The sequence below is a fragment of the Dendrobium catenatum genome, unplaced genomic scaffold (genome assembly GCF_001605985.2).
Source record: "Dendrobium catenatum unplaced genomic scaffold, ASM160598v2 fragScaff_scaffold_501, whole genome shotgun sequence".
NCBI lineage: Eukaryota > Viridiplantae > Streptophyta > Magnoliopsida > Asparagales > Orchidaceae > Dendrobium > Dendrobium catenatum.
In genome coordinates this window covers 1,243,878-1,258,097 of record NW_021318963.1, presented here as the reverse complement: position 1 = coordinate 1,258,097, position 14,220 = coordinate 1,243,878, and the positions used below count along the sequence as shown (strand labels likewise).

The 14,220-nt window shown below is 36.2% G+C and overlaps 1 protein-coding gene across 2 annotated transcripts; it reads right to left on the bottom strand.

The window, feature by feature from the left end:
* Positions 1-378: 378 nt before the first annotated feature.
* Positions 379-10,069, bottom strand: LOC110095328. 2 transcript variants are annotated; one of them, XM_028694553.1, is made up of 3 exons: positions 9,969-10,069; positions 9,369-9,867; positions 379-3,083 (listed from the first exon to the last, which is right to left on the bottom strand). In XM_028694553.1, exons 1-3 carry the CDS (start codon positions 9,998-10,000, stop codon positions 510-512), a joined length of 3,105 nt encoding a protein of 1,034 aa, XP_028550386.1. In that variant the 5' UTR covers positions 10,001-10,069; the 3' UTR covers positions 379-509. The 2 variants fall into 2 exon arrangements, with proteins under 2 accessions (XP_028550386.1, XP_028550387.1); XM_028694554.1 differs by lacking the exons at positions 9,369-9,867; positions 9,969-10,069 and adding an exon at positions 3,307-3,941.
* Between the last annotated feature and the right edge of the window lie 4,151 nt (positions 10,070-14,220).

The window sequence follows — 14,220 nt, the reverse complement described above, 5'->3', positions numbered from 1 at the left end:
TCCTAATGGAAGCCACAACTTCTTTACTTAGGGTGGAAACTCAGAGTGGGTGGATGCAAGGAGACGGCAGAGTGCGTGGGATCCCACAATTTTCAAAAGGTAAAGATCAAAGTGCAATTATATTAAATATTGGACGAGGAATTAAAGCACTCACTTAGGATTCGTTTGGGGCGGCTTTCTTACTGCTTTTTAAAGTAGCTTTCTAGTAAAAAAATTTAATTTTTTTACTAAACAGCTGCTTCAAGAAGTAGTAAAAAAATCATTCCAAACAAATTTTTAATCTAATTGCCTTGAAGATACATATGATAAATGAAAAAAAACAGTATGATATAATAAAGATTGCTTCACAAATAATTGTCATAGGTCAACCATCAATCATTCAAGGCTCCCCATAAACATCACAAAAGTACCATTTCAGAAACATCCTAGCTTTTGCCCTTCATGGACTTTAATGGGACAAAGTAAACCTTGGTCGAAGGATCCTAGGTTCCCCCAGGCTAAAATATACACTAAAAACTATAAATTTCTTCAAGTTTTTTATGAGAAACCACATTTCTACTAGAAGCATCACCAGTTACTAAAGGAATAGCTGAATGAACCAGTTTAGAGCTTTTATAGTCGGAATTTCTACATGGTTTAAGAACATGCTTTGCCCCTGCTCTCAATTTGGCAAGTCCTACTTGTGATTTATATATGGTATTAGAACTGCTTGTCTTCATATTTTGACTGGATTTCATCCCTCTGTGATATTTAGAATTAGATTCAATGAAACGTCTGTACTCATCGTTCTTAAAACCTGAGAATTGTGTGTTCAGATTTCTTGCTTCGTAGCCATGACGAAGCACTCCAGTAGAAGCTCCAATATTTCTTGGATGGAACATATTATTTTGTCCCCTCCCTACTGGTCTTGAAAAAGAACAAGATTTAACAGGAAAAATTACATGAGCCTTCTTTAATGGTCTGATGAATTCCTGACCTTTTTCTGCCAATCTTCTCTTCATTTTATGGCCATGGTTCCAAGCGCTTTGATCCCTGCTAACTTGGTTGGAATTGTTCGCAGAAATGGATGCGCTCACTGAATAGCCTGGTACAAAAGAAGCTGAAGTAGCTGAGCCAGTTTGGATATTATAAACTGGCAAAGCGATCAGTGATTGGGAGGATGGTGAAGGGTGGAAAAGAAAGTTAGTCCCAGGATACGGAGTAGGATAACGAATAAATGGTACTATTTGTGGATTGCAATGAACCAATGGCTGTTGTGTCAGATGTAGATATGGCTGTGAAGGGTGGATATGATTAACATTGGTGGAGGGAAGTCCAAAGGCCATTTGTGATTGATGGAGATCAAAATTTGGCCTAACTAATGGAAGAATGTGATGCAGGCTCTGGTGATCTCGTGAAGATAGTAAAAGTTTTTCTTGTGATGCCCATAGAGCAGAGGGCTTGAACTTGTCCTGCTCAGGCAATTGATCAGTTGTGATTTTCTTTCCAGCCCAAGCTTTCACATTATCAAAACTCTTTCTCTCTTTGCTAATTTCACCTATGGTGACAGTGGTACCCATCAAGCGCATAGTTGGTTGAGGAGCAACATCAATGGTCGATCTGTCTATCCGGCAATGACAATTTTGTATTTTGCATGAATTGAAAGAACCCTTGTAAGGATCTTTAATTTGAACAGGCTCAAGTTTCTCGGCTTCCATTCCTTCATGATTTTGTAACTCAGAAATATTATGGCCTGATGTGAGATGATTTTCAGAACTGCAATACTGTTTAGGTAGAACTAGTGACATATTTCTAGCATAGAGTGATTCTCTAGGAATTAACCTCTCTTTCATATTTTCTTGAGTTACTTTTCTCATAGGCTCCATATGAGTAGGAATTACAGAGCAATGGAATGCTTGCTTCGTAAAAGGATTATTAAACTTGACAAGTTCTCCTTGCGAGTTAAGAGGTAAGCTAATAATATCCTCGTTGGTGATCTTGTCCCTACTGAAAAACATTGGATCTGATGCCTGCATCAGTTCCATGAACTTCATTGAGCCAACAGAGGAGCAATTGCTGCTCAAAAAGTGCTTTGAAGAAAGACAAGCTGGCCTACTTTCTGTAATGTTTGGCACAGTGGATGGCTGTGAGCTATCATTATTACTTAGCATGGTGCTTACAATAGACGATCTTAAAGGCTGCATAGCTGAATTTCTTGTTACCGTCTGTGAATAAGTTGAATCAGATCTTGGAGCACAAATTCTACAGTGAAAAGAATTACGACTGATGGCTGGTGTATTTGAAGTACTTCTTTGGACATGATTTCTAATATTTGAAGACAAATCCTCAATGTAACTAGAATCTGCTATCTTTTTGTTGCTTGAATCTGGACGACAATGTATGGAAATTGAGTCAGTAGCCATGGGGCAGCTCAAACTACTATGCACTTGCATGTTCTTGTTCAAATCAGAATTTTCAAATTTGTTCTTGCTTTTATCGGGGCAGTTAATACTGTTAGGATCTACAACACTGGCTGTAAGACCATAAAGATCACTAGAATGGCTTTTCTCACCACCCGGTCTATCTGCCAACCGTATGGAACTTGTAGAAACGTCGACATTTTCCATTTCCAGCTGAGGCCCCTCAACAGCAACTGAATGTTTTTCACCTTTGCTAGAATTTTTATTGGCAGCTGATGCAGCCAAGGCATCAGAGAATAACACTTTGCAAACGGTCTGCAACTGAGGCAACTCCTTCGGAGCAGCATTCTTTATGTCATCCTTATCCGAAAAAGACACATGCTTTATTAATTCACCACAAGAATTTATATGATGGCCACGAATCCTCCTTGCCAGCACTGTTGTATTTTTATTTGAAGTAATCCGGTTCTTAAGAATGCTACGAAGAGGAGGAGCCTTTCCGCAATCATCAGGCTTTTTACCAGAACACGTTGAAGCCCTGATGGACTTCAAATTTTTTCGAGTTTTTGATATTTGTGCTCTTTTCTTCTTTGTATGTTCGCTTATGGGATCCTTTAATTTAGTTTTCCTTGAGATGGGTGAGACTAGACCAGCAGATGGCGATTTGGACCTACGAGATTTAACCTGAGAGAGAAGAGACAACACATATTTACCAGGGTTATCTATCTATTTTAACTATCAAGTCATCTTTAACTAAATGAGAAAAGAAACAAATAGAAATACCAACAAATTATAATGGAATAAAAAGCATCAAATATGAAAGTAAAATATTGGAATAAATTCATGGGATAAAGTTAAATTTGAAGGAACTAAGAATTAAAAGCGTTCTAATTAATCCTCAATATACCATGCTTCCAGTCTTCCACACAGAACGGGTAAAAGCACCTTAGAGGAGAAGTTTAAGACCCACCGTGCTGTTGTAGCGAATATAAACTGGACTGGTCCGAAACCACAAACTCCACACGATCGAGGCAGCTAAGTATTATGGAGGATAAGACTACGACTCTCTTCTTGCCTCCTACTTTTTTCAACATCATTATTACCTATTTACTATTCTTAAGTTCTTTTGCAGGGAATTTGTTGTGTTGTTCTTTTTGGTTTTTTATATGGATAAATTCGCCGAAAATTTAAAACTTCTTCATCTTTTTCCTTCAATCATTTAATATAATATTCATCAATCATAATTCAAAAAATATGGAAAAAATGCTCAAAATTTTATACCTTTAATTAGCCTTGAAAACATAAAAATGAGTCAAAAAAAATAACATAATCTTAAGCCCCACAAATTATATTCTCAAAAAAAATTTAAAATAAGAAGAGAAATTACCTTACCAGTTTACAGATAAATTTAAACAAAAGAAAAAGTGAGATCATGACAAAGTTGGAAGATTTGTGATGAGAATAATGCAAGGATACTAAAATAGAGTAAGTTTATGAACGAACTTCAATCTATAGGCCCCAAATTGTTTTGGATACAGCTCCAAAAATATTAGTAGGCCCAACAATCAAATATGAGGATACAGAGGACTCGAGGTATTTCTAACAGAAATTATTCTATGTGGATACCGGACAAGAGAATCATCCGAATTTTTTATGTTTTACTGTCTTTTTGCTGCATTTTTGTAAAAAGCATCAAATATTCAATTATGAATATGTTTTTATTGCCCTTTTACTTTGGTTTTGCAAATACTCAGAAAAAACGTAGCACATATTCAATTATTTAGTAAATATTAAATATTTGTTGCTCTTCTAATGCCCTTTTATAAGAGCACAACAAAAGGCCGACAATAAAAGCACAACAAATTAATTCGGACAATTCTCTCTGTCATGTGTCCACACAGAATAATTAGTCATTAGTGACATCCAACAAACCTACAATAACAGGGAAAGACATATAGTCATATAGAGAGACTCGTAAGAGGAATCTAGAATAATTTTCATAGGATGAGAATATTCTAGGAGGAAAAAGCTAAGGGAACATCTTCTAACAAATTGGTACGTGCAATATGATCATTAAAGGATTATTTTATCTATTTTTGGATGAACTTTAAAGCTAATAACAGTCATGATAAAAATTTTGAAAGACTGACAAACCCTCGAATTTCAATTTTTGCTAACAATAATGACTAAAATAAGAAGTGTCAAATTACATCTCCGAATCTGAAAGTGCGGACATGTCTATTTCAATTAAAATAAGAGCTAAAGGTGCTTCAGAGAAAATGATATTGGCAACATCAACTTATATTAATTTGCCAAAAACTAATATAGCAAGTATGATGTAGATTAACTGATATGATGGAAATAATTAAATATGTTGATGGCAGGGAACACGGACAAAAGGGAGACGAGCCAAAGGAAACCCTAAGAAACCAAATGGAATTAAGTCCAGCTCCACATAATAAGGCTAGGAACGTGGAGATGAACTGCATCAAAGTCATAAATGGCAAAAGAGATGGATTGACATCGGAGTTTGAAAGTAGAAGAGAGGAGCGAATGGCCTGTGGGAAGACTAAAATGCGCCGCTGTGAGGTGAGAGAAACAATGAGAAGCCGGCCAATGGGAGGTCTAGAATGAGAGGCAGCACGGAGGTAGCCATTAGAGAAGTGGAGGACTGTGAGGGATCGGAGGAGCGGCATCGATCTCAAGCGAGAACAAAGAGAAGACCCGTGAAACTCGTGGCCTTGACGAGCGACGGGCAACGGTGAGCGGGAAGGCGCAGTCGCCGCCAGCATCGGGGAGCGAGCGCGGTGTGCTGTGAGGAGCAAGGAGCGGGCACAGCGTTCTCCAGGTAGCGGTGTATTGCGGCGAGCGGCCGTTCAAAGAGGGGCGAAGTTTGAACTCGTACTGCCCAGTATGAGCTATAAAATTTTTATATTTATCTTAAGATTGGGTTGTTTGATTGGATTTGGCTGCACAATATTTCTTTTATAGGAGTTTTAAAAATATTAATGTTCGGTTCGTTGAAGAACGAATACAACATAAAATATTATAAATATAGTGTGAATTATTTTAGTTTATTTTTGAAGTAAATTAAACTCATTCAATTTTAAATGGAACTATTTTCGAGGCAACCAAATTACATTGCACTACTATCATTGTCACCCCCCCACAGATCTCCACCGTCGGCCACCAATCGTCGCCCGCATCAATGTATAAATTTTCTGGACATAATTTACATGTATATGTTGTATTTCTATAAAATTGAAATTTACTTGACATAGTTTTAGTTAGCAGGTAAAGTTCATATAAATCTAAATACTTCAAAAAAGATTTATGCAATTCTTTTATTTCAAACTAAAGACCAATATTTTCAAAACGTACATTGAAATATGTTAATTACACCTCTTTTACTTTAAAGCAAACAACCCTTTAATTCTAACCATAAAATTTTAAACAAAATTATCACTAACATCTAACAAAAATATAAATATACTAAACAAATATTTCACCTAAAATTTCAATTAGATCCAACATATGAAAACATATGTAGGTCAATGGGATATAACTTACATTTAAAGTAAAATATAATGATTTCTCAAAATATATTTGTAATCCAAATCAAAATATAAACATTTATTTTTAATTTAAACCCAACTCCCTAAACTTTAAAAGCCTAAATTATAAAAACTAATAGACAAAATCTTAAATTGATTGAAAAATAATATAGATAATGAGATTTATCTTCCGATCCACGGAAGATTAATCGAAGAAATCAAAATAAAAATGACCCCAAATTGACGCAGTACACTCACGAGGCTCAAAAGGTCAAGAGCTTTGAGAGATGTGATGGGAAGAAGATAAATAATTCATTAAATAATTTCGATAGAAATGTTCGCTAGAAATCTTAAAATAAGTAATTATATTTTCATCAAAATTTACAGTGGGAAGTGGTTGGGAATATCTCCATAAAATGCTCGCGATGCACCAGTGGAATTTCTGATCACCACTACGTTTCCATTGGAAATTTCGTCAAAAATCCCATTTTTTTTCTTACAATGTTGCATGATCGTATCAATCTTTGTTTCGATTGAGATCAAGTTTTCAATGCAACTTGTGAATCCCATATATCATACTATTTTTTATTATTGTCAAAATATAGGAAGGAGGATGGACCAAACTCCAAAGTGTCCAAAGTTGGATTTGATGCACCAATTGTCAAGCTTTTAATGACCCAAAAGCTTAAATGTGTCAATGAGGATTAATGACTTGGCATTTTTACTCGTACGCATATAAAAAATCTATATTTGAAATAGAGTGAAGAATCTAAGCCATAATCTTAATCATTGGGGTAGAGATTTTGAGAAACATTATTGATGTGATGCGTTGGAGAGTTACACAAGAATTTAAAACGAGAATTAAATTTCAGCTTCTCAAATTATTTAATCATGCGTCAAAGTTAAGTCAATTATAAATCATTCGCGGTGTTCAATATGCTAGGCAAAGAAACTACAACAAGAGAGCCAAGTCTTTTAAGCAATTGCAAAAAGAAAACATAACACAATAGCTAGTAAATAAAAAATCCCGCGATTAATACCAAGTTGTTCACACTTTGAGGTCTTTAGCACTCTCTTCCTACGAAGACTAAGTTGAACGGCGGAAGATTGTCCAAACTAGCATGGAAGTTGCCACTAAGATGGAAGCGCCAAGGAACGTTGCCGTGGAAGAAGATCTCGGAGGTGGAGGGGGCACGGTAGATCGACCTTCGATGAGCCACGTGTAGTCGGAGAAGTGTTCGTCGATTGATTTTATGAGTGTCGGCACGATGCGGGCCAAATATTCTTCGACGGTATCGTCGAAGTCAAATCCGACGTCGAAGAATTGTGATCGGAGGATGTCGACCCTCCCGTTGTCGTCGTACTCAAAACCGTAATTCCACTCCGGTACGTCCATGCATTATTGGAGGGGATCCGGAAAGTCGCCGCAAGCAAGATCTTCCAAGGAGGAAGGGTGGAACGGCGGCTTGGCTAAGGGAGAGGGTAGGCCGGCGGTAGAGCAAGGAGGAGAGGGGCGGGCTGGGTGTGCACAATTGAAATTTGATTTCAGTTTAGACTATTAGGAAGGAAAGTTTAGAGATTTGAAATTGCAATTAATGTAATTAAGACATTAATTGAAATTTCAATTATGGGGAATATTAAGGGAGCCGGCGGTAGGGAACAAAGGAGCAGATTTTTGTAAATTGAAACTGAAATAAGTTTCAATTCCTTTTGTGTATGACGTGGAGGTGAGCCAATTAGGCTTGATTTGAATTTCAAACAAATCAAGAGGATGGGAGGGGGATTGATTGCCTAATCAATGGAAAATCCCATTAATGAGGCCGGCGGCAATGCTGGAGAGAGAGGGAGAGATTTGAGGGGGGAAATTGGGTTGCCAAACTTGGATTTGCATTTAAATTTTCTGAAATAAATTTCCAATAAAATTTTAAATTTAAAATTGGAATTTATTCCAAAACTTTCCTAAATTGGATCCCAACAATTTGGAGGGAGATTGCAATTTGGAAACCGGGATTTGTGCAGGAGGGGAAGGACGGGCTGGAAGAGGAGGTGGACGGGTGGAACTGGACGGGAGGAGGTCGGCGGCAATGGAGCCGGCGGGTGCAATTGGGGTGGAATTAATGAATCTAGACATTTTCAGATGAACAGCACAATTTTATTTCCAATATAATTCACACTCTAACAGAAAAGCATGCAACAAAAATGAAGATTTCTTAAAATTGTAGTTTAAAATCGTAGAAGCTAAGATCATCCGTAATCGAACGGCTTACATGTCATTGTCGTCCGCTAAACGATCCAACCGAACGTCGTTTCGCACGCTATTCTCCGGGAGTGAACAGTGCGACGCCAATATTCACACACGCTATTTTAATTTTCTGTGTTCAGGATTTGCCGAAAAAGCATGCGAAAAAAGAGAAAGATAGTGACCTTTGGCAGCAAGATGAAGCGAAGTGGAGTTCGATTGGAGACGAATTACCGCATTTAGAGTTTTACTGTATTCTAGAGTGGAAAGTGGATTTTGGGTTGGAGATACCCTAAATAAATAATTGTGAGAAAAAGTCTTCCCAATCCCAATCCCAATGCCATGACTGGGAAAAGAAGGTACAACACATGAAAACAAAAGTCAAAATGACAGTTTGCCAGCTTATGAGATCGATTAAATCCTCATTTCACATACGCCCCCACAAAGATGTTACATGTGATACTAATGTTGTTTTGAAAAAACAAAAAATGTTACAAAGACTCTATCAAGGTATACGTGTTCTACTTATTTCTTCTTGCTAATCCTTCAAGATTAAATTTATCTTATTATATTATTGATTCATTTTCTACTTTTTATTACACCCTAAATCATTTAAGCATATCATTCAATACAATATGTTCAATATATATATATAAAAAAAACAATATGTTCAATATGCGCTATTTTTACCGTTCACTTAATGTAAAAAATTTCTACAAATATTTCTTAAATGATATATGATGATATGGTGAAAAAAAAAAATCTAAAGGCAATGAATCATAATGAGTGTTATTGATTTTAAATGGCCAACAATGAGCAAAAAAAAAGTAAAAGCATAACAACAAGAAGGCGCACATGCAGGAGAATATATTTACAGAAGAGAGGACCATCCCGCCTACACTTCAATGCAGTACCCCACTCTTTTATGCAACATTTCCCCTAACAAGGAATCAAAACTACCACTATCTCTGCGAACCCCTGTACAATGATCTCCCCCACCACGAAATAAAGCTACAACTATAGTCGTACCAGCAAAGTAAAATACAAAACCACCTCTACCGCGAAATTATCAACAAAAATACGAATGAGAGCATCTACTGTTCCACTTACTACTTTCACACTGTCAGAAATTGGTAAATGGGGATGAAAATTAGTAAATGAGTTTGAATCACGAACCTTTTTCGATGCAATTATCTTCTTTTGCTTTTGTTTTTTAATTCGCTTCAACCGAATTTGTTTTCTTCTTATTACCGCATGTCCTTGGTGATTTCTTTCTTGCACTTCTTTAACAAAATCAAATACTACATTTCCTTCTGCCCTTTCTAGTACCTCTTCCCGTTCCCCATTGCCGAGATCTTCTCTCTCCTCATCCTTCCCGTCGTCGTCCTCTTCAACTGCCTCGATCTGAGGCGCCACCGCAAAGATCTCGACAATGGACCTCTTCTTCGGCACCTTCTGCTTCGCTCTTCCCCCAAGCCTCGCCGGAGTTGGACAAACATCCTCCTCCTCAAGGCTCACCTTCGCCGCCTCACCATCGCCTCGCTCAGACTCGAGCTCATCTGCCCACCATCGGAATTTCCTCAACGAAATCGGCGGTAACGAACAAACTTTTACCTCCCTTCCAAACGGCCAGCATTTCCCCATGTCAATCCTTCTCATCCTCTCCGCATACTCCCTTAAAAAGTCAAAAACCAAATCGCACGAGCTCAGATCAGCAAATTCAACTTGGCAAAGAAAAAAAAAAGAAAAGATACACCCAACGCAGGAAGCCCTTACCGGATCGAAAAGCACTCGATCGCCACAGACATTCCCTCAACTTTGCCGGCGGGAGATCAAAATGGCCGAAGAGATCTGAAGCTTATTGTTCCTAATGGAGGGGAAAAAAAACGAAAAACAAATGAAAGGGATAAGGCGCGCTGCTGCAGGAGACAGCTCGCTTTTCTCCACCACTCCGCTCCGAGCTTTCAATTTCCCGCTCTTCGCCTCGGGCTTCCCGCCTCAATTACTTCCGAAAGCGACGCATGGTATAAATAATTTAAATAAATTATTATTTTTTCTTATGATAAAAATATTCTCGATGGAGTTTATGGTATCATGGTATGTGACACCATCGATCCTGAGCATCATGGATGATGGATGGATCATCAAGCGTATGGGAGACCGCATAATGAAATGATATTTAGATATCCGAATTTCTCGTTAATAAAAAAAAATTTTGTTTTGATGTGTAAATATATTAAATTTCAAATTATTTCTTAAATTATTAATGTGTGATCAATTTAATTTCAGAGTGCATATTATCAATTTTATTTCATTAATTATAAAAAAATTAGCCAAAATATTTCCTCAACTATAATTGTAATGTAAAATTGATCCCAAATGTAATATCTCGATTTATATAAATTGATGTGGGGGTTTCAAAAAATAATAATCACTACAGGAAATTCAATCATTACCGGTGGCCTGGGCCGGAGGTTAAGTATTGATTTACGGCGGTTTTTAAAAAAATCGGCGGCGTTTTGACTGTTCCTAGACCGCCGGTAAAAAGGGCGTTAGAAACCCTTACCGGCGATTTTTTTCACTGACAGTTTACCGTCGGTTTGATCGCCAATTACAGCTGGTGTTTTTCTTGCGGCTGTCCAGCCGTTACACCAACGGTAAAAATATCGTCGGTAACCGCCGGTAAAATAACGGCGGCATACCGGCGGTTAGAACCAGAGGAATTGCGGACGGTATGACCGCCGGCTTGTCGCTAGACAACCGCCGGAGACCGTCAGTAAACCACCGGAAAATAGTACTAGCGGTTATATTTAATTACCGACGGCGTCAATCAGCCGTTCGATATTCATCGACGGCCAAACCGCCGGATAAACTGTTGTTATTACCGGCGGCTAAACAACTGTCAGTCGAAGCCGCCGGTAATGGCTGAATTTTCTATTGTGAATAATAATAATTGTATACAAGATAAATCTTGCCAAATAGAATTTAGGGAACTGATAAATCTCACATCGAGTTAAATCCTCTGTTACCTTCTTTTTGATGTAAAATATGCGAGTTTAGTGGATTTAGAAGATTTGGTTGAAATAGCACGCGAAAGGAAGAAAGATAGCTACCTTCGCAATGAGCAAGCTCAAATCGTAATCGTTCCTTTTGATCCAACAGAAGAATGGTGAGGAGGTGTAACTTCGGATCCGACTGAAAGGAACGTCGTCGAAGGAGGCGAAGAAGTTATTTAGCGACTATTCAAAACTATCTCTCACGCATAAGTCGAATAGCAACGAACAACTAGAGAAGAGGAAAGGGAAACATGTCTTTGAAGAGCTCCTTTTTATATTTTTGGGATAATTTTTTCATTAATCTTGTATATTTTGTTTGTTATCAACCAAACTTAAAACTTCTACTGCTTCAAATGAGTTTGTTTTTTTTTTTTACTTGATCATTCCATCTTGTGTTTTTTGTTTCAAGCACTCATCATTTCACTTTTCATTTAACACTTTTTGCGGGCTCGAATATTCACCAAGGTAAAGAAATATAAATTTTAATGTCCTAACTTTGTACAAAGATATATCCAACACACATACAGATAAATAGTAGGCATTTGACATTCATAAGAAACACCAAAAAATTTTACGTGGAAAACTCTAAAATGAATTAAAAATCACTGGGTCACACCCAGTTAAAATGAATTCATTAATGTTTGAATATATTATAAATAATTTATTTGTCCTTGAAGTTAAGTATGATCATGACAATAGTCAACCGTCAGATTGAAATCTAGCGACGAACTAGGGTCGGACGGAAGTCCGACGACGATTGGTTGTCGACTATAAATTCGAAGTCAGTGGTCGTGCAACAGCTAGTGTTCAAGCGAAAGTTCAACGACAGTGGTTGGGTAGAAGTCCGACAATAGTCGGTAGCCGGGCGGAAGTTTACTGAAAGTCTGGCAACGGTTGGTGGCTGGGAGGTGGTCGAGGAGGATTATGGCGGTAAGAGAACTTTGAATTCTCTTCCTTTCTTCTCTCAGCCTTCTCTTCTTTGCTTCCTCCCCCCTCAATAAAGAATGAGGGATCTATTTATAATTTTTTGGAAGTGGCATGACCAATAAATAGGAAGAATATTAAGGGTATGTTGGGAGTATTTTAAATGGACGGCCGATATCAACTCACTTAATTATAAACTGTTTATTAAGTATTTGATTATCTAAATGATATCACAATTTGGTGATCTTGGGCTCGTTGGATTTGTCTCGTCGAGCTGCTCAATTTGATTATAAGCCTGTCATGTTTGGAAATCATTTGGTTATTCAATTTATTGTTTGAACATTCCAATTGCTTTTCAGGCCTTCGATTTGGACCAAAAAAAAATTTTTACGTTGATTGGAGTGTGTGGGACCCACAAATTAGCCAGAGGCACGCTCGTCACATTAAAAGAGACTCTGACGTGGCTGTCGGACAGGCCCAAGCCATACAATATGATATGTTTGACAGAATTAAACCAAAAACAAAAAAACTGATAAGAAATAAAGTAAATTAATTATATTCACTTATTTAATTGATAATACATGTCATGATTCCTCAACTGATAAGCATAAAATCCAATGAAATATAGTAGAGATGAAAATGCTCATATGGATAGTGACTTTACATTTAGACACAAAAAAATATAAAAAAAAGGGCTTTTTGGAGGCCAAAATGGTCCCTCAAAACCTTTAAAAATTAATCAAAAGATTATTTTGATTCCACTTTAAAAAATTAAAAGATTAAAATAATTATTTAATATAGTTGAGAACTATTTTGATCCTGCATATATCATGAACAGATCATTTTGATCATTTTCTCTTTAGAGATAGTATGTGAAATGAGTATATACTTAAAATTGTTGGATTAGATTAGAGATGCGCCTTAGATGATTGGTCGTCTAAAAAGTTAGTCTTTCGATATTCTGTTAGAGTAGTAGATGTATTAGATCAGACTTATGTTAAGCAAGACAGACGATTACCTAAAAGATTATATTAGAATGTATTAAAAATAATATTTTTTTATAAAGTTAATATAATATGAGTAATAATTGAATGAAGTAATCAAGAAGTAATTGTGAAGTAAATAATATTTCATTTTCACTAATTAGTTCCTTTAATCCAAATATAGCCTAATGTTTATGACCTGTGGAATGCTTAATATGAAAAAAAAAATGCTGGGCTTCTTGTGATCTTTGTATGGTATTTGACTCTTTACTTATTAAGATATAAATATATCATTCTTTCTTTAGAGTATATTCCTTGATATTTATTTGTATGTTTTAATTGATAACAATATATTATGGAATATGCTTTAATTCTTCATAATAACTCATAGAATTATTTTGATATCATATAATAAATAGCTGGCGGTGTCATTTGTGAACAAATTTCTAAGAAAATATTGCACATTATTCTAATTTCTAAGAAAAAAACTATAACCATATAAATCATAATTATATTGATATGTAATAATCTAACTAAGTTTGGGCATATCATAATCTTTCTTAAGAACTATTATTGTAATATAAAATTTATTTTATGTAAATTTATGTGCATTATATATTCATTCTCAGTGGAACTATTTTGGATACCAACTTCTTAAAACAGCTTTCTAGAACAAAAATTAAAAAATTTATACTAAAAAGCTGTTTTAAGAAGCAGTAAAAAAGCCATCCCAAACGAAGCCTAAGTCATTTAGTTTATTTCAACAGTGATTTATTCCCTTGAAATTATTGCATTAAATTGCAATCATCATGGATGAACAAATAAATACATATTATTGAATTTAGTTGCTCTTATAATATTACCAGTGGATAAAATTTATTAAAATTATTCATTTTTTTAAATCATTTATTAATTTTCAGCTAAAATCCTCCAAATGACCTTCTAGGAGATCCTTTCAAGCCAAATAATAGGAGAAATTATTCTATGCAGACACCGAACGACACACCAAATTCATCCGGAAACGAATCAGAACACGCCACATCACCTGATGCACAAAACAAAGCC